This window comes from Ovis canadensis, chromosome 7 (assembly GCF_042477335.2).
Source record: "Ovis canadensis isolate MfBH-ARS-UI-01 breed Bighorn chromosome 7, ARS-UI_OviCan_v2, whole genome shotgun sequence".
Classification (NCBI taxonomy): domain Eukaryota; kingdom Metazoa; phylum Chordata; class Mammalia; order Artiodactyla; family Bovidae; genus Ovis; species Ovis canadensis.
The window spans coordinates 61,982,734-62,003,406 of NC_091251.1; the positions used below are offsets into that span (position 1 = coordinate 61,982,734).

Consider the following 20,673-nt stretch of genomic DNA (forward strand, 5'->3'; position numbering starts at 1 on the left):
TTGCCAACATCCACTGGATCATCAAAAAAGCAAGAGAGTTCCAGAAAAACATCTATTTCTGCTTTATTGACTACACCAAAGCCTTTTTGTGGATCACAATAAACTGTGGAAAATTCTGAAAGAGATGGGAATACCAGACCATCTGACCTGCCTCTTGAGAAACCTGTATGCAGGTCAGGAAGCAAGAGTTAGAACTGGACATGGAACAACAGACTGGTTCCAAACAGGAAAAGGAGGATGTCAAGGCTGAATATTCTCACCCTGCTTATTTAACTTCTGTGCAGAGTACATCATGAGAAACGCTGGGCTGGAAGAAGCACAAGCTGGAATCAAGATTGCCAGGAGAAATATCAGTCACCTCAGATATGCAGATGACACCACCCTTATGGCAGAAAGTGAAGAACTAAGGAGCCTCTTGATGAAAGTGAAAGAGGAGAGTGAAAAAGTTGGCTTAAAGCTCAACATTCAGAAATCTAAGATCATGGCATCCGGTCCCATCACTTCATGGCAGATATATGGGGAAACCATGGAAACAGTGTCAGACTTTATTTTGGGGGGCTCCAAAATCACTGCAGATGGTGATTGCAGCCATGAAATTAAAAGAGGCTTACTCCTTGGAAGGAAATTTATGACCAACCTAGACAGCATACTCAAAAGCAGAGACATTACTTTGCCAACAAAGGTCCGTCTAGTCAAGGCTTTGGTTTTTCCAGTAATCATGTGTGGATGTGAGAGTTGGACTATAAAGAAAGCTGAACGCTGAAGAATTGATGCTTTTAGACTGTGGTGTTGGAAAAGGCTCTTGAGAGTCCCTTGGCCTGCAAGGAGATCCAACCAGTCCATCCTAAAGGAGATCAGTCCTGGGTGTTCGTTGGAAGGAGTGATGTTGAAGCTGAAACTCCAATACTTTGGCCACCTGGTGTGAAACGTGGATTCATTTGAAAAGACCCTGATGTTGGGAAAGATTGAAGGCAGGAGGAGAATGGGATGACAGAGGATGAGATGGCTGGATGGCATCACCTACTCAATGGAGATGAGTCTGGTTAAACTCCGGGAGTTGGTGATGGACAGGGAGGCCTGGTATGCTTCGGTCCATGGGCTCGCAAAGAGCTGGACACGACTGAGCAACTGAACTGAACTGAGTCTGTTATAAGGTAATTTTTTGGCTCTTTAATTTTTTAGGTACATAATCAATAAATCAAAACTCGTTTCTATCTAAGACGATTTGCATATAATATAGAAGATATCAAAATTTTGTCTAATTGTAGTATAATATTTTAGAGTACTTATATACTCTGAAACCAATAGTTTTTTCTGGTTTTGCCAATATAATTATTCCTGTAGCCTCAATTGTACGTTTCCAAGCTGCTAAAAATAAACGGTCTGATACTTCATTTGAACTTTTCTTTGCAGTTTGAGAGTTTGGTTCTCACAACCTCTGATATATAAGGATGTCAACAATGTGGTCCAGTTAACTTGTAAAAGGCATAGATATTCTCCATGACTGGAGTTGGGTTAGTCAGGTAGCATCTTAGACTTGATCTTTGACATATCATGAGTAGGGTAATACTAACCCAGGACCCTTTTAACTCTGTAGACAAACCAGCACACTTAAGAAGAGAAGATAAGAATCTAGACAGTAAAAATGGATACCAGCTCATGAGAAACAGGATAAATTTGAATTATGTAAAAATGTTATTGCTATGGATATGGAAAAACAGAATTTTGAAAGGTTTTAAATTTAATCTATTAAAGTCTATTCCACTTAATCTCTTCCAATAAAATCTGAGCAAGTTAGAGCAAAAATTTTGCAGGGCAAATGGTATTTCTTTGGACCTACTTTATGTCAGGTACAGTGCCTTTGGCATAGACTTCATTTTATCCCACTCTGTCTCAGCAGTGGATTTTCAAAGATATCCTATTTTTTATGCTTATGCAGATAGTAAAAGCCTAACAAATATATTTTTTAAAAGCTCTGAAGGCTACACTGGCTACTTGAGTTAGTTACTAAAATAAGAATAGGAAGAGCTTAGTTGTGTCATGTAATTTTGTGTTGAAGAAGTTAAATTGAGAGCTGCTGATTGCTGTGAACTTAGCTTCTTAGATAAGATTTTAACATGAAGCATTTTTATTTTACATATTTTTAAGCACTAAGTAGCAGCCAGTCCATTCTAAAGGAGATCAATCCTGAGTGTTCTTTGGAAGGAATGATGCTAAAGCTGAAACTCCAGTACTCTGGCCACCTCATGCAAAGAGTTGACCCATTGGAAAAGACCCTGATGCTGGGAGGGATTTGGGGGCAGGAGGAGAAGGGGAAGACAGAGGATGAGAGGGCTGGATGGCATCACCGACTCGATGGACATGAGTTTGAATGAACTCCGGGAGTTGGTGATGGACAGGGAGGCCTGGCATGCTGCAATTCATGGGGTCTCAAAGAGTCGGACACAACTGAGCGATTGAACTGAACTGAACTGAAGATATATGTAAAAGGGAGGATGGATTTTTTAAAAGACTTAAACTTAGCTTCCTCTCTTTTTGAAAAAGGAATGGAAATAAGAGTGTAAAAGTGTTTTTCTGACTATTTTGAATTCTTTGGAAAGTTGATCTAAAACAGACTTGTATCTGATAGCATATTGAATGTCAGAATTTCTGGAGTCGGTGACCTAGACACGTAAATGTCAGAAATTAGGTATATGCCTAGTAGGAAAGCCCATTCATTCTTCAATTACAATCCTCAGTTGTAAGTTATATTTCACACTAAAATGTTGGATTTGCAGTATGGTCTTTTTGTGAAATAAGCTCCCCAACTCAGACTAAATTCAGATTCATAATCAGCTTTGTTTTTTTCTGTTCTTTAAGTGACTAAGCCCCCTCTAAGTTGTTGTGTTGTCTCTTAAAAGTATAGTAAGGATTTTGTATGACTAATGTTTATCCTTTCACTATACCTGAAAATCCTTTATATTAAGATAACTGTGCTGAATGGATATATTTAGTTTATTGGTAATAATATGCCTGCTTGGTTGTTTTATTAAGCATCAGTGAAATCTTATAAGTAATATAATATTTTAAAACATTAAAGCATTAAATAGGCTTAAAAAATCTTTGATAATCACATATACACTTCCTATTTGAAGTAGCTTCTGGATACCAAGACTCCTCACTTGGTTGTATTCTAACCTCTTCAACCTTTTTTCTGGTTTTTTAGATGGACATGTATTTCTGATACTTGTTCCTAGGGATAAACTTGAATTGTTGTGTGCATCTCTGAAATTTTCTTAAGTCCTAGTCACTTTGCACTAGTTGGGCTCTGAGATAGTCTGTACTGGGAGAATAATGCTGAAACAACAAATCAAATATAAACACAAAGTCTAGCATATCAGGAATCTTAAATAGTAGACAAATAATTGTGTTATGTAGTAGTAGTACTTGTCTTTTTCTTTTTTTAAACCCTAAATCACAAATTCTGTTAAATGGAATTTTGAATCTTGGATTGAATGAACAAATGTATTGTATATTTCCTTTATTTTTATTTAAGCTACAAGAGATGTTTCTCTAGTTTTAATATGCCATAATTTACCAAGTCCACTGTATGTTTTATGTCAGTCCTTTCATTGTTTTATATATTTATTAAGCATCCAATGTATTTCAGGTACTTCTGTTTACTTTTAGTTTTGGTTGTGCCGCATGGCTTGCAGGAACTTAGTTCCCCAACCAGAGGTTGAACCTGAGCCGCTGGCAGTGGAATTGTGCAGTTCTCACCACTAGATTGCCAGGGAATTCCCTTTCAGGCACTTTTAGTAGCTGCTAGGAATAGAGAAGGCGATGGCACCCCACTCCAGTACTCTTGCCTGGAAAATCCCATGGACAGAGGAGCCTGGTAGGCTGCGGTCCATGGGGTTGCGAAGAGTCGGACACGACTGAGTGACTTCCCTTTCCCTTTTCACTTTCATGCATTGGAGAAGGAAATGGCAACCCACTCCAGTGTTCTTGCCTGGAGAATCCCAGGGACGGGGGAGCCTGGTGGGCTGCTGTTTATGGGGTCACACAGAGTCAGAAACGACTGAAGTGACTTAGCAGTAGCAGTAGCAGGAATAGAGAAGCTGAAGAAGAGAAGTTCTTACTGTTCAGGAGTTTATGGACTCATGAGAAATAGAGGTATTATATTAGTAATTACGTCTGTGATAAATGTTAAGAATGTTTTAAAAGATTGCTGTGGGAGCATAGGGGAATACCATCTTGTCTGAAGGCAGGGAAGGCCACTGGTCTTAGAAAATGACTTTAAATGGATCCTGGAAGGATGACCAAAGAAGGGGGTGATTAGACAGAGGAAATAGCATGTGTGAAGATACTGAGGTGAAGAAATTTCAGTATGTCTGCTTCCTAAGATGTGAGGGAGAATGGTTTCTAATTAGGCTGACATAAGCAGGAGCCACATCTTTGAGAGTGTATGTAAGTCATGGTGATAGTTTTTTTACTTAGCTATGGAATATTTTTAATGGTAAGTAACTTTATGAGGTAAAAAAGTCTGGTCTGGCTGCAGATGAAGAATAGTTTGGAAAGGAGTAACATTAAAGGCATTAAGACATCCTCATGAGAAGTGGTCATGTATGGATGTGAGAGTTGGACTGTGAAGAAGGCTGAGCACCGAAGAATTGATGCTTTTGAACTGTGGTGTTGGAGAAGACTCTTGAGAGTCCCTTGGACTGCAAGGAGATCCAGCCAGTCCATTCTGAAGAAGATCAACCCGGGGATTTCTTTGGAAGGAATGATGCTAAAGCTGAAACTCCAGTACTCTGGCCACCTCATGCGAAGAGTTGACTCATTGGAAAAGACTCTGATGCTGGGAGGGATTGGGAGTAGGAGGAGAAGGGGACGACAGAGGATGAGATGGCTGGATGGCATCACTGACTCAATGGACGTGAATCTGAGTGAACTCCGGGAGTTGGTGATGGACAGGGAGGCCTGGCGTGCTGCAATTAATGGGGTCGCAAAGAGTCAGACACAACTGAGCGACTGAAGTGAAGTGAACTGAACTGAACATGAGAAGTGGTATCCTGGATTAGGATGGTACTAGAGATGATGGGGTCACACAGAATTGGACATGACTGAAGCGACTTAGCAGCAGCAACAGCAGAGATGACGAAGGAGAGTGGGTAAATGTGAGAGAGATTTTGAAGGTAGAATTTATTGGGCATGATTGATATATAGTGAGGTCCTAAGAGGAGTCGAGGATGACTTTTTCTAGTTTGAGCAGCTGAGTGACTGCTGGAGCCATTTACTGAGATAGGCTACTGGAACAGCTATAAGTTTTGAGGGGAAGTCAGAAGTTTAGTTTTGAACATGTTATGTAACATTTATGAAGAGGGCCCAGTTGCTGAAGTGCTGCTGAATGCCAATATTTTAAGTTGTAAGTGGAGGAGGGGGTGTGAAAACTGAAGAGTGGCTAGAGAAGTAGGAAACCTGAGTGCGTGATACCTAGAAGCCGGGGGGAAAAGCGTTTAGAGGAAGGGAGTGGCTAATTGCTGCTTTTTGCTTTCATCTTGAGAAACATTACCAGTATTCCTAGTCCACGTTAGTAATCCTTCTTTGAATTTCTCTAGTTTTGTTTGGTCTCACTGATCTAGTTATTCAAAGTAATTCAAATATGGGGACTTCATAGTCAGGTATAATGGTAAAGAAGTAACATTTTTTTGTTTGAATTTCTAATGATTCATGATAATAACCAGTGTATCTTTGGGCATTTTGGTTAAAAGAGCATATTGGGCCAGTATCTTTGAAAAACCATCTCTACTAATTCTGTGGTGATTGAATGCAAGGACCTGGTTATTTTTTGAGTATAGCTTTGCTAGTTTTTCCCCGTATGTAAAAAATACAAACACATTTTAATTGTCCATAATAAAATTGTTCTGACATGACTCTTCCAACTTTTTAATGTTTTGCTTGCAGCAGTAGCTTGCTCATACCTGTAAACTCAGTGAGCCTTTCACATTTTTTATCTTAGAGACTTCAGAGGTTGCTCTGTCCAACCTGGATGACATTTTGGAGACATGGTCAGTCATTCAGCTTCACGTGTATATATTTTAAGTCCCCAAATAGGAGATTTTACTCATACTCTCTGTGAATGTTTAAAAATCTGCTTTATTAAAACCTTTGCTACAAACGTTCATCTAGTGAAAGCTATGATTTTTCCAGTGGTCATGTATGGATGTGAAAGTTGGACTATAAAAAATGCTGAGCATCAAAGAATTGACGCTTTTGAACTGTGGTGCTGGAGAAGACTCGAGAGTCCTTGGACTGCAAGGAGATCCAACCAGTCCATCCTAAAGGAGATCAGTCCTTAGTGTTCATTGGAAGGATTGATGTTGAAGCTGAAGCTCCAATACTTTGGCCATCGGATGAGAAGGACTAACTCCTTGGAAAAGACCCTGATGCTGGGAAAGATTGAAGGCGGGAAGAGAAAGAGATGTCAGAGGATGAGATGGTTGGATGGCATCACTGACTTGATGGACATGAGTTTGAGCAAGCTCTGGGAGTTGGTGATGGGCAGGGAGGCCTGATGTGCTGCAGTCCATGGGGTCTTAAAGAGTCGGACTGGAGCATGAGTGGCTGAACTTAGAACTTACTTTCTCTCTTAGGCTTTTACTTATTTCGTGTTTTAACAAACTCCATGATGATAAGGTGATGGTGTTGTCTTTTTAAGTTCTTGTTACTGCATCATCAACCAGTTATTCACAGTTTATCAGTAGTAAATCTCGAGTAGTTCTCATCATTGTGTTCCTTTTCTTTTAGAGGTTGATATTATCAGCAATGCAAAATCAAAAAGCTGTTAAACAGTTGCCTATAGCAGAATGGCAGTAGCTCTTTTTCATCAGAAATGTTATCTTAAGTTGGAGGGAGGCTGAGGATAAGAATTCGGTGTAGAACCCACTTACCCAAATAAAAGGAGACCTGAACTGCTTGCGTGGTTGCAGTTGAATGAGAAGAGCCTGGGAGTGGGGCTTGGAGGAGGGGTTTGAATCTTCAGGCCGCCCTGGATGTGGAAAGGTAACGAAGGCAGAAAAATGTGTATGGGAGTAGAATCCTTGAGGAGCATGGGGGAGGAGATGGCAAGTTTTATCTTTTAAGAGGAAAGATTTGAAAGAATGAGAATGTGCAGCAGGACGACAAGTCCCCTTCCTTCCTCTCACTTCCCACAACGGGCACAGGGAATATTCTAGTTTGAAGAAATATATTCGTGGAAATGTTTTAGACAGTGTTTGTCACATAAAGAATAACTTGCTGGCTGCCCAGTCTTCATTAATTGAACACAGGTTTTGATCTCTTCTGTGTGCTATGTTCTGTTTTCTTACCACATCTCCTCCCCTCCCCCCTATATACCGCTTCAGCCCAAGTGATTTTTCTCTAACACGCAGTGTGTAGTTCTTCTGCTCACAGCTCCTTCCCACCTCCGCTCCATAGCCACATGGCTCTTGAGCCTCCATTTCATTCAAATCTCTGCTCAAATGTCATCCATTCAGAGAAATCTTGCCCACCACCCTTTGTGAAGTAGCGCTTTCTTTCCTCCTTCCATTCTGTCCTTTTATCCTGCTTTGTTTTTCATCATAGCTCTACTTACCACTACAAACTTCAGTTTTAGTTTCACTTTTATCTTGGTAATTCTTAAGGAATCTTACGTGTTTATTGTTGCTTATTTCGGGCAATCTGTCTACCTCTGGACCATTGGGAAAGCCTGGAACTGTGTTTTTCAAACTACAGAGCCCTAGAATTTCTGTGGAGGATGCCTCACATATGGCCCAATGGCGTACACATGGGCTATCTGTTCTTTCCCTTTCTATCAACCTCTTATGTTTTATCCTTTTTCAGGGGGGTGGGGGGTGGTGGCTTCTTTAAGAGAGTTTGAAAAAGGACTTTTCTGTTTCAAAAAGTGTACTATTTGACTCACAATAATATTTGCTATTAATACTGGCAACAGGTCTTACAAAAATAATTTGGATGCAGACTCTGCCAAGCATCTTTATGAAGAAGAAGGTGAATGTTACAGGGATAGAATACCTAGAAACATCTATTTTCTAAGGAAGGCGTGTTAAGTCTTGTTTTATTTCTAGGAGTCATTCTCCAGGCCTGTGACAAACCTGTCCCGTTTAGACACAGTAGACCTCTCTGGGACTGCCAGATCACTCTAACATACTTGGAAGCAAAGCTTTTGCTCTCAGATTTCTTTCCCAGTTAACAAGGTACTTCATTAGCTGAGGCTTTTTTGTCCTATTAGTTTGGTACAAAAGTAATTGCGGTTTTGGACCATGAATTTTAAATCATTATAACTAGGCTCAAACACATTTTTATTAATCAAAATAGGAGCCATTACAATGAACACAGTTTTGCAAACAAGAAGTAAGTTTGTTTATTCCTGTAGCGTAAAAATCCACATCTCGGGATTTGACAATCTCTTGGAAAGCATTTTCTGCTTTCTGCTGGTTGTGGAAGCGTTTCCCCTGGAAAAGTTGTCAAGATGCTTGAAGAAGTGGTAGTGGATTGGTGAGAGATCAGGTGAATATGGTGGACGAGGCAAAACTTTGTAGCCCAGTTTGTTCAGCTTTTGAAATGTTGGTTGTGCGACGTGTTGGTTGGGCATTGTCGTGGAGAAGAATTGGGCCCTTTCTGTTGACCAATGCTGGCTGCAGGTGTTGCAGCTTTTGGTGCATCTCATCGATTTGCTGAGCATATTTCTCAGATGCAGTGGTTTCATCAGGATTCAGAAAGCTGTAGTGGATCAGACTGGCAGCAGACCACCAGAGACCGTGACCTCTTTTTGGTGCAAGTTTAGCTTTGAGAAGTGCTTTGGAGCTTTTGCTTGGTCCACCTACTGAGCTGGTCATCACTGGTGGTTGTAAACGATCCACTTTTCATTGCACATCACAGTCTAATCAAGAAATGGTTTGTCGTTGTGTAGAATAAAAGAAGACAACACTTCAAAACTTTTGAGTTGCAGTCAGCTCATGTTGGAGAAGGAAATGGCAACCCACTCCAGTATTCTTGCCTGGAAAATCTCACGGACGGAGGAGCCTGGTAGGCTACGGTTCGTGGGGTCGCAGCGAGTCGGACACGACTGAGCGTCTTCACTTCACTCATGAGGCACCCAGTAACCTAGCCTTTTCACCTTTCCAATTTGCTTCAAATGCCAAATGACCATAGGATGGTTGAGGTTGAGTTCTTCGGCAATTTCTCATGTAGTTGTAAGAGGATCACCGTCAGTGATGGCTCTCAGTTGGTGCTCGTCAATTTCTGAGGGCTGGCCACTATGAGCTTCATCTTTGAGGCTCTAGTCTTCTTTGCAAAACTTCTTGAATCATCACTGCACTGTATGTTCACTAGCAGTTCCTGGGCCAAACTCTTGTTGATGTTGCGTGAGTTGTCTCTGCTGTTTTACGACCCATTTTGTACTGGATTAAAAAAATTGCTTGAATTTGCTTTTTGTCTAACGTCATTTCTGTAATCTAAAGTAAACATAAACAGCAAACAGTGAATCATTAGCAGAGAAACATGAAGTGAGAAATGCCATTAAAATGATGTATAACATAACCATATTTATTTAAGAATGTATTCCAATATCAAATGGCAAAATTTCACAATAATGCAAAATCACAATTTTGCACCAGCTCTCATAGTATGACCAGTTTGAGGGATGCATCTTAAACTATTGCTGGTTTCTTCTGAGAGTCAGAGCCATTTGCTATCTATAACCTATAGTCATGTGAGGGAAAAGACAACTTCTTTTTACTCTATAATCTTAACTGTTCTATAGAATGGTACCTCATTAGTATAGAAGGTATATGGTCTAGAAACTTATAGAATCATATACTAAAGTAATTTATTTTGTTGTCCATACTGGAGGTGGTTCTCATACCTCTAGTACTTACTGCTTAGATGCAGAGTGCTTTTTTAAAGCCTCAGAGGGGAAAACCAGCTTTTATTACCACATGGTACAACTGCATTTTCAAAGCATGAAATTTTCAAAGCCAGAGATTTGGAAAATCCGTTTCATGTATTTTTTCAAATGACTATCATTTGTTAGCTGATTTTGCCTGCCTATAATTTCACTCTATTATTTATAACTTTACTATATGGCACTGTAGAAAGAATGATAATAGAACTCCTGTAATCAGGATGATTACAAAATACTGTTTATACAAATAGTTATTGATACTATTGATATCAAATAGTATTGATATCAAATACTATTGATATAAAATACTACTGATCCATACAATACACACATTGGTTAAATCTAAGAGTAGGAAAACATCCCCAGTACAAATAATGTTCCTTATACAGAGCATCTTCCACCTCAAAGGAAATCTAAAATTTATCTTTGGTGGCAGTGCACTATATTATAATAACAAAAAAAGAAGTAAACTTACTGAAAGAAGCATAGTAAAAGGGGACAGAGTTTAGCCTTAGTCTTAAGAGTGTCTCAGGCATTAATAATCAAAGGGTACTTTGTATGGTGGTGTAAAGTAAAATTTTCAGTAAAATTCAAATAAAGTTATATCTTACTTGGATTTGTTCAGATTTTAAAAGGTAACTTGTTGGTGAAGACTGGTAATATTACATACATTAAGACCACTACAGCACTCAGCAAATATTTAACTTGACTGCTTCTATCACATGCTTGAGAGGCATTAGTGATACGGTCAAAAGGAAGATGCAGCAACCAGATACTAGAGCTCTAGTCCTAATTCTGGTCTTGTGACCTGAGTCACAGAGGGGATGACTGTGTGAACACAGTGAACCACTGTGTTCACTGTATGGTTCCATAGTATTTTGTATCAATACTATTTGATATCAATACTATTTGATATCAATAGTATAAAAAAAAATCATCATGCTGCCCTTGCAAGGTTACTGTGAGGATGAGGTGCAGTAATATGTGTGAAAGTGCTCTGAAACTATTTTATTTTTGTTGTTTAATCACGAAGTTGTGTCTGATTCTTTGTGACCCCATGGACTGTAGTTCTTCTGTGTATTCTTGCCACCTCTTCTTAATATCTTCTGCTTCTGTTAGGCCCATACTGTCTCTGTCCTTTATTGTATAGTTTTATCATTTCAAGCATATAGTTTTAAGTTTTGATTAATGTATGTACTTGTGAACCACTGTTCAAACCAAGGTATGGAACATTTCCATCAGAGCAAAAAAGTTCCTTCATTCCCATTTGCTCTTAGTCTCTCTCCATCCCAGGTAATCACTGATCTGCTTTCTGACACAACAGATAGATTTTCCCTGTTAAATTACATGTATATGGAATTATACTATGTGCAGTCTTTTACCTATTTTTAGGAATTTAATCATTTTATTAAATATATAATGCTGATATGCAGATGACACAACCTTGTATATCTCAGATATGCAGATGACACTACCCTAATGGCAGAAAGTAAATAAGAATTAAAGAGCCTCTTGATGAAAGTGAAAGAGGAGAGTGAAAAAGTTGGCTTAAAGCTCAACATTCAAAAAATGAAGATCATGGCATCCAGTCCCATCACTTCATGGCAAATAGATGGGGAAACAATGAAAGCGGTGACAGACTTTATTTTCTTGGGCTCCAAAATCACTGCAGATGGTGACTGCAGCCATGAAATTAAAAGATGCTTCCTCCTTGGAAGAAAATCTATGACCAACCTAGACAGCATATTAAAAAGCAGAGACATTGTGACAAAGGTTAGTCTAGTCAAAGCTATGTTTTTTCCAACAGTCATGTTTGGATGTGAGAGTTTGGACCATAAAGAAAGCTGAGTGCTGAAGAATTGATGCTTTTGAAATGTGTTGTTGGAGAAGACTCTTGAGAGTCCCTTGGACTGCAAGGAGATCCAACCAGTTCTTTGTAAAGGGAATCAGTCCTGAATATTCATTGGAAGGACTGATGCTGAAGCTGAAACTCCAATACTTTGGTCACCTTATGGGAAGAACTGACTCAGTGGAAAATACCCTAATGCTGGGAAAGATTGAAGGCAGGAGGAGAAGGGAATGGCAGAGGATGAGATGGTTGGATGGCATCACCGACTTGATGGACATGGGTCTGGGGAAGCTCCAGGAGTTGATGATGGACAGGGAAGCCTGGTGTGCTGCAGTCCATGGGGTTGCAGAGTCAGACATGACTGAACAACTGAACTGAACTGACTCATTTTATTGTTGAATAGTTTGCTACTATATGAATAAGCCACAACCTTTTCTCTCTCTACTTGCTGATTGACATTAAGGTTATTTCCAGGTTTTGGCTATTTTGAATAAAACTGCTTTGGACATTTGTGTCCAGTTGTTTGTGCAGACATATATTTTATATTTTCATTTCTCTTGGTGTAGAATTGTGTATCATAGGGTTTTTGCATGTTTAACTTTATAAATAACAGCCAATTTTCCAAATTGTTCCATTTTTTACCTTCACCAGCAGTGTGTCACAGTTCAAATTATTTCTTATCCTACTAACATTTGGAGGTTGGCTAATAAAAACTTGGGTTCATATTCATTAAGTAGAAATTATGTTATAAGCAGACTTTTATGGCAGTTATGAAAATTGATTAGTTAGTTGATTATGAAAGTTGTGGCAGGTGATTTAGTTCTAAAAGTTTACTAGTGATAGCTAATTTGTTATCCTTGACATCTCCTTTGTGCCAAGTACCGTGTTAATGAGTTTATTTTTTCATATATTATAATCCCTAATCCTTAGAATGGTTCCAGAAAACAGAATGTGTTATCTTTATTTAGTGGTTAGGAATACTACTAGTAAATTTAGGCTTAAGATTTTGATTCTGAGTCTGATTCTAAAACCTGAGATTTCTTTACTTAATTTTATTTTAGTATTTTGGTCTTTTCTTTTATAGAGGACAGTTAGAATGAGTATTTCAGCTATCATGGTTCTTTGTGTTGGAGTCTCCAAACTGAACTGAGAAAGATCTAAAAAGAACTAGAAGTTGCCCCAGGGAAAAATAAAGGATTTGAAACGTTTTCTCTGTGTGTATGTATGTGTGTGTCTCTTTCTGTATGTGTCTGTAGGAAAGAGCATGCGTACTTACTTTTCTGAGAGATGTTAAGTATCTAATTAGAGGACACTTTCGTGTGTATTATCTGAATTGTGCATAAGAGGAGAAAATGGCAAAGCTATGGAATTACTAGAGAGGAAAGACAGGTAGTGGTGAGTAACAGTAATTGAGTCAAGAAGCTTGTTTTTATCTTCAAGCACCTTAGTTGCCCTCAGAATGATCTTGTTTCACCATGTAGGAATCAGCCTATACGCATTTATTTTTTAATATATTCCTAGATAATTACTGATGATTTGTATGTGAGTTTTACCAGTGGTAGGTTGAATTTTAGATCAGAATTTTAGTGAGAAAATTGGTCAGTTATTTCCCAAATAGACAAGTTTTGTGAAACAGTCCACGTTTTTCAGATTTCCTTTATTTAAAAAAATAATTGTTTAAGTTTGGATCCTTTTAATTTCATTTTTTTCCTTTTCCACCCTGTTTGCAGACATTTCAACCTTCGAATGAAGAGGGATACTTCCCTTTTCAGTGAGGAATTTAGGGTGGAAACATCAAATGCAGTACTTGATTATGATACTTCTCATATTTACACTGGACATATTTATGGTAAGTTGAACCTTGAAAGAACTCTGATTTTTTCTACACAAGGAAATTTGTGTTGTTTGAAGTGTAGGCAGATATTTCAGAAAGATGGTATAAATCCTGGGCAGATTTGAGTGTATCATGAAGAACAGTGGTCTTTGAAGGATGAAGTAATTCTTGGATCGATTGTTACATATATGTTTAATATTGAATTATGTAGTGGCTGGCTTTTAAAAGGTATGAAGTTTTGTTTCTCTCATTACCTCCAAATTGCTACATTTTTAAAAGATTTTAATGATTTATATAATTTTTCTAATTTTCCAAGCAAGAAATTAACAGTAACTTAACTGTGTTTTATAAGAGAAGTCTACAATGAAATTGTACAATGACCTTAACAGCCAAAAATAATGTGCAGAGTCTTTCATAGGAAAGTCCTCTGAAGGCCTTCTGTCCTCAGAATCTATTTGCTTTTTGTTCACAATTCTAACAACTTTCTCTTGCTATACCAGATTTTAAAAGATATTAGGGAGTTGAGGGCACAGTTACTAGTTCAATGGAAAACTGCATTTATCAGCTTAGTAATGAAGGAAGAACAGAACAATTTATGGAAGTTGTAAAAAAGCTAAAAAATCAAAGTCTTCCGGGGGTATTATGGACAAAATATCATGGAATTATAACTCTGTACATTAGTAAATACTCAAGATGATCCTCATTTATTAAGAGTTATTAAAGTTAACTGAAAGTTAAATTTCATTTTTCCGTAGTAGAGAGATTTCCCCTCAAATCTTAACTTGAAAAATTAAACACTTTGAGAAAGATTCCTTTTTTTTTTTAATGAGGGTAAATGAGATTTTTTTGTACTTAAAATTTCTCATTTGTAGATTGAGCACAGTTAATAAATTTAAAGGTTTTTTTACTGTTATAATTGTGTAATAGAAAAGTAAAGTATTTCTCCATTGATCAAGATTTCTAATGTTACAGTTTTTTTTAGATTTTCTTGATAGTTTATCTTGCTGGGTAAGTAACTTAGTAGTCCCCCCCCCTTTATTTTGCTAGGTGATAGTCAAGAAGCATATGACAAAATTATAGATAAACATCATATCATTTAAAATGCAAATGTCTTGGACTCAGCTTCAGTCTGTGATTAAAGTCAACTAATTAGTGCTAATCTACAACTTAGAAATTAGGGGGAAAAACCCCTGATGTTGAGATTTTTTTTTTAGTTGTGTTTGTGTATATTCATAATAACTTTTAATTGTTAGTATCTGAGAAAGTTATAATACATTATGGTGAATAAAAGAGAAAGCCATACAAAGTCAGAAAATAAAAGCTAGACCTCAGCTTTGTTTTAGTGAGGAAATTTTAAATGGTAAATTAAACTTTATAGATCCCTCCTACTTCCCACCTCTATCATTTGATGTTTTGTGACTGTATTAAAAACCAAAACTTCTTTCTTTTTTATTATTTTCTTTCCCTAAAGAAGTATCATGGATGAGACACTATCACAAACTTAGAGTATCTAAAAAAGAATTAGTGGTATACTTCTAAAGTATTTAACACTCTTCTATTTTGAAAATGTATTTCTAAAACCCAGATATGCTAAGGAAGCCAAGACGCTCATGCAGAATATATTAGGTGGGAAAGAACTTTTTTTTTTTTATGACAATTAGAGCAGAAATTCGAAATATACTTTAATGTCTTTATTTTAAAAGTATGTATTTTATACTTGTATTTTAACAAAGAGCTGTTAAATGTATGTATTTTAACAAAGAGCTGCTTGTCTCTTTCAAAGTTTACTTAGCAGTCATTTATTCAATGACTATTGCATACATGCCAGGCTCTGAGCTAGGTGCTGGGAATTTGATTGTCGGCAAGACAGATGTTCCATATTTCATTGTTTATACATATATATATATAAAATATATATTTACTAGGTTCTAGTTGTTCACATTTAGTTGATATATTTCATGTGAGAGTTAATTTCTCTGGTAAATTTGTATTTAGGTTTTTTTCAATACATAAGAATGGCTTTTTAAAGGAGAATAAATTTAACATTCATGTGTAATTTGAATTTGTTAAGAGTTTGTTGCTTTCATTAATAGGTGAAGAAGGAAGTTTTAGCCATGGGTCTGTTATTGATGGAAGATTTGAAGGATTCATTCAGACTCATGGTGGCACATTTTATGTTGAACCAGCAGAGAGATATATTAAAGACCGAACTCTGCCATTTCACTCTGTCATTTATCATGAAGATGATATTAGTAAGTACTTAATTTTGCAAAAGCATGTAAATAGTTGAAACTATGTGGAGACAAATGAAATCTGAGCTGTTTTCTTTCCTGAGCTATTAATCAGGCTAGAAAGTAGGTTCACAACCAAAATCTCAGTTAAATGATAGATTTATATAGTGAGACAATATCGTTGTCAGTCTGTGCCTGTACTTCGTTGACATGATACAACCAACTTTATTTGAACTATGAGTCAACCGACTCTGACTGAACTGGAAATTCTATATTCTGATGTTATCTAGTCATTTAATGCTGTAACACCCGTATGCGTGTGCGTGTGTATGGCCTACCGAAGCACCATCTTCTTATGTAAATTTCAGTATGGATATTTGCATAACATTTAAAGAATATTTTAGGTGTTTTTGTAATTTCTAAGCCTTTTGAATATTATTGGGATCTTGAAATGAAAACTTGACTTCCACTGGGTAAGACTTCAAATATATTGTTTCTAGATTTGATTCTTGACCATAGTCTTTATATGCTAAAGCTGAAACTCCAGTACTCTGGCCACCTCATGCGAAGAGTTGACTCATTGGAAAAGACTCTGATGCTGGGAGGGATTGGGGGCAGGAGGAGAAGGGGACGACAGAGGATGAGATGGCTGGATGGTATCGCTGATTTGATGGACGTGAGTCTGAGTGAACTCCGGGAGTTGGTGATGGACAGGGAGGCCTGGCGTGCTGCGATTCATGGGGTCGCAAAGAGTTGGACATGACTGAGCAACTGAACTGAACTGATAGTCTTTATATGATAGTAATTTGTTGGGAGAGTTCTTTTTCTGTGTCTTAAGAGAGTACAAAATGTATTCAGACTTGACTTTTTCATTCTAACATTGTCTGTATATCCATAATCATTAAATCATAAGAATGCTGAAATGAAATGACCCAGAAATACATTCCTCTAATTCACATGCCTCTGGAATACTCATATTTTATTTTTGACTGTAATAAGACTAGTCTCTCAGTTTTTGCCTATTTTCCTTATTTGGCAGGTTCCAAGCTTCATTTTCCTTTATGCATATAGAAATTTGTTGTCAGTAATTTTGTTCTCACCCCTGGTGATGTACGGGAAAGTCTTTTAATCATGTTGACTTTTTGCTCTGTCAGCTTTGACAGTTTCTATACTGAAGTCTGTCATCTCTAATGCTCGATTACTATAGAAAATAGCACAATTGCTTGAGATGGAACACACTTATGGTTTTACTACTACCTGATAAATCATAAATTTGTTGTTAATGCTGCTTATCCACTTTTTTGCTCATCCCTGTTTGATTTCTGTTCCAATTTCCCTTCTTGATGTTTCAAATTCTCCTTAAACTCCAATCTGCAGTCTTCCTTCACAAGCTGGAGTATGGATTCCTTTACTTTCCTTTCTTTTTGCCAAAAGGATCGTCATCTACTTGATTTATATGATACTTTGTAATTATCTTAGTAATTTAGCTGTTTTGCAGATTTACCTCTCCTGTCAGGGTGTGTAAATTCTTCAACTACAGTTTCTGGGTTTTTTTTTCTCCTTTAACATTTCACATGTTGTTTATCTCTGGAGCACTTTTCTTCACTGATACTTAATAAAGTCCGACAACATTTTCCCTAGAAAGTTTTCTCAGAATCAAACAAGACCTTTGGGGAAATAAAGGAGAGGGAGAGAGTGATTGACAGATTTTGAATTCATGGTTTCCTTCTTATATTGTAGTCAAGCGATTCTTTGCCTTCTATTTCCTATAAGTATCCTCTACTTGTTTTGCTTTTTATGTGTGTACTACTTATATGTAGTTTAAGCATGTCCTGCTCTTTTTTCAGAATTCTGTTTCTTCTTCATCATATAATTGCATTTTTTCCACTTTGCATCTTTTAGTAATTTTCAGAAATCTCCCTTTATTTCAACCTTTCTTTTTCCCCAAAGGTGATGAGTCAGCTTGGAGAATTGGTGGCAGTGGCTGCAACTTAGTGTTCAATTCCTTTTGGCATTTAACTTTACCATTGATTCCAGTGCTTAATTCTTAAGTGTCTTAGTAAATATATATTCATAGTAAGGCAATCTTTTCACATTCTGTTTATTATTATATACCAGTAGTGGTATTAGAGCTTAAAATAGTCATAGTTAGGGTGATTTTGTTTGTAACTTTCTCTGGTAAATAGAAATGTCGTGATGTGAAGATGACAATATGGGAAGCATTGCCTTAAACAGAATTTTTAATGCTTGCAGATTTAGACTGTTACTTTCAAAAAACTACTGAAAATCTGTCAAGTTAGCTATGAAAGGAAAGCATACACTTGTTAACTTTTTAGTTAAATAGTTGCTCAAAGTCTAGATTCTAGACCAAGGTTGATAGACTGTAAAAGGTTCAGATATTAAATTTTTTGTCTTTATTGGCCATCTTGGTTCTGTTGCAACTGAATTCTGCCATTGTCATATGAAAACAGAGTAGAAAATATGTGAATGAATAAAAATGACTGTCTGCCAATAAAACTTTAGTTATTGACACTTAAATTTGAATTTCATGAAATTTTTATATGACACAGAATATTATTCTTTTAATTTTTTCCCACCATTTGGAAAGGTAAAATCCATCTTTAGCTTTCATGCCAAACACAAGAACTCATTTATCTAGCAGGCTTTTGTTTGCCTACCCCTGTTCTAGAGGATGGCTAGATAAATTTACTTTTTCTTTAAGTTAAAATATAGTTGAAATATAGTTGACATACAACATTGTATTAGCTTCAGGTATGCAACATAATGATTTGATGTTTAAATACATTATGAAATGATCACCATGATAAGCTAGTAACATCGGTCACTGTACACAGTTATTACAGTATTATTGACTATATTCTCTATGCTATGTATTACTTCCTTATTTCATGACTGCATGTTTGAGCCTCTTAATCTCCTTGATCTATTCGCCCAGTCTCCTACTCCTCTTCCCTCTGGCAACCACTGGTTTGTTCTCTGTGTCTATGAGTCTGTTTTTGTTTTGTTTTTTTCATTCATTTACCTTGTTTTTTTAGTTTCCATGTGTAAGTGAAATCACATATTTGTCTAGATTAAATTTACTTTTAATTGGCCCTTTAACCTCTCAGTGTAGAATACCTAAGGTTCTAATAGTAGTAGAAGTACAGTTAGTTACTATTCTTTAATGTCTACCCAGCACCATATGAAGTTCCTTGCCTGCATTATTTTAATATTCACAATAATCCGATGAGGTATATAGGCACACATGTTATCTCTGCTTTACAGATGAGGAAACTGAGCATAGAAAACTTTACGTTGCTTGATTGTGGATGTTGTGTTCTTATCCCTGTGTCTTCTGCTTCATTCTTGTAAATGAAGCTATAAATTCTCACTGCCCTTATTCCAAGGATTTCTGGGTCTTTTCTGAAATCTGTAACTCTCCCTGAAATCACACATTTGCATTTATTGCTGTTTAGAGCCAAATTCTTTCCTTAACATATTTAGCAGTGGATGTTTTATTTCACAACTAATTAAAAGGGAGACGAAGGCAATGGCACCCCACTCCAGTACTCTTGCCTGGAAAATCCCATGGACAGAGGAGCCTGGTGGGCTGCAGTCCATGGGGTCGCAAAGAGTCGGACACGACTGAGCGACTTCCTTTCACTTTTCACTTTCATGCATTGGAGAGGGAAATGGCAACCCACTCCAGTGTTCTTGCCTGGAGAATCCCAGGGACAGGGGAGCCTGGTGGGCTGCCGTCTATGGGGTCGCACAGAGTCGAACACGACTGAAGCGACTTAGCAGCAGCAGCAGCATGTCCTTTTATTATTTAATAATAATATTATTTTTATATAATTTACTTAAGTGCCAGTAGTTTATTTTTACGACTAAAGTACTGCGTGATTGTTTAGGTCACTGTCTATAGGCTTGAGTGAATTTGGTGTCCCTATATGTGTTACTTTCAGCAGAAGCAAATTACAGGGGAGGCATGCCGGCTTTGGATAGGAATCCTGACGAGAATTTGGCTATCTTCCTCTTAACACTGTTCTTGTAGCTCTAGGCCTTGAATATATGAAACTACCATGGAATATGATAACTGCTGTTCTGGAGAACCTTAGGGAATGGCTTCTGAGGCCATTCCTGTATATAGGAACACTGAGCCAGTTTTCAGTGAAAATACTTAATAACTTCTAGATGCTTTGATATAATTTACTTAAGTGCCAATAATTTGACATGAAATTGATAACTACATGTAGTTACCAGCTTAAAATTAGCACTTGTTCAATTCTGTGCTTAGGTGGTTAAAGAGCACTCTCTTCTAGAAGATAGAAGTGTGAACAGTTATGACAGGGTAAGAATACAATTTAGTTCTCTACCTCTTGGACCAGTTTATTTCAAAGAAACTGTAAAAAACATTGTTCCATAAACTATACTATACTATACTATACTATACTATAAACTATACTGCTAAGCTTATTAATATGAGTACTTTTAGGAATGTCTGTAAAATTGCTTGGAATTATTTTAAATAATGGTAAATAGTGGATCTTTGTACCCTTTTGTGTACTACCTTTATGAGAGGCAAAGGTCTAAGTAATTTTTCCATGCTGTACTTATAAAGAACTATTTTGCCTCTGAATTAAAAGGTGTTTTAAGTAAATATTTGATGCTGCAGAGTAAGAGTCAAACACTTCAGATGATTGTCATCTGGGTGGTATAGAGAAGCCCAGAGAGCTTGCATTTGCTTGTGCCTCATACAGTAGTAGGATACTTTTACTTTCAGCCTGTGTGCTAAGCTGAAACTGTACTAGTAGCT

The 20,673-nt window shown here is 37.1% G+C and overlaps 1 protein-coding gene across 2 annotated transcripts in view; it reads left to right on the forward strand.

Moving 5' to 3' along the window:
* Positions 1 to 20,673, forward strand: part of ADAM10 (ADAM metallopeptidase domain 10) — a 136,191-nt gene that overhangs the window by 45,697 nt on the left and 69,821 nt on the right. For both annotated transcript variants that reach the window (XM_069596382.1, XM_069596384.1), the window contains exons 3-4: positions 13,523 to 13,641; positions 15,720 to 15,878. In XM_069596382.1, coding sequence (XP_069452483.1) covers positions 13,523 to 13,641; positions 15,720 to 15,878 — 278 coding nt within the window. The remainder of the gene's footprint in view (positions 1 to 13,522; positions 13,642 to 15,719; positions 15,879 to 20,673) is intronic.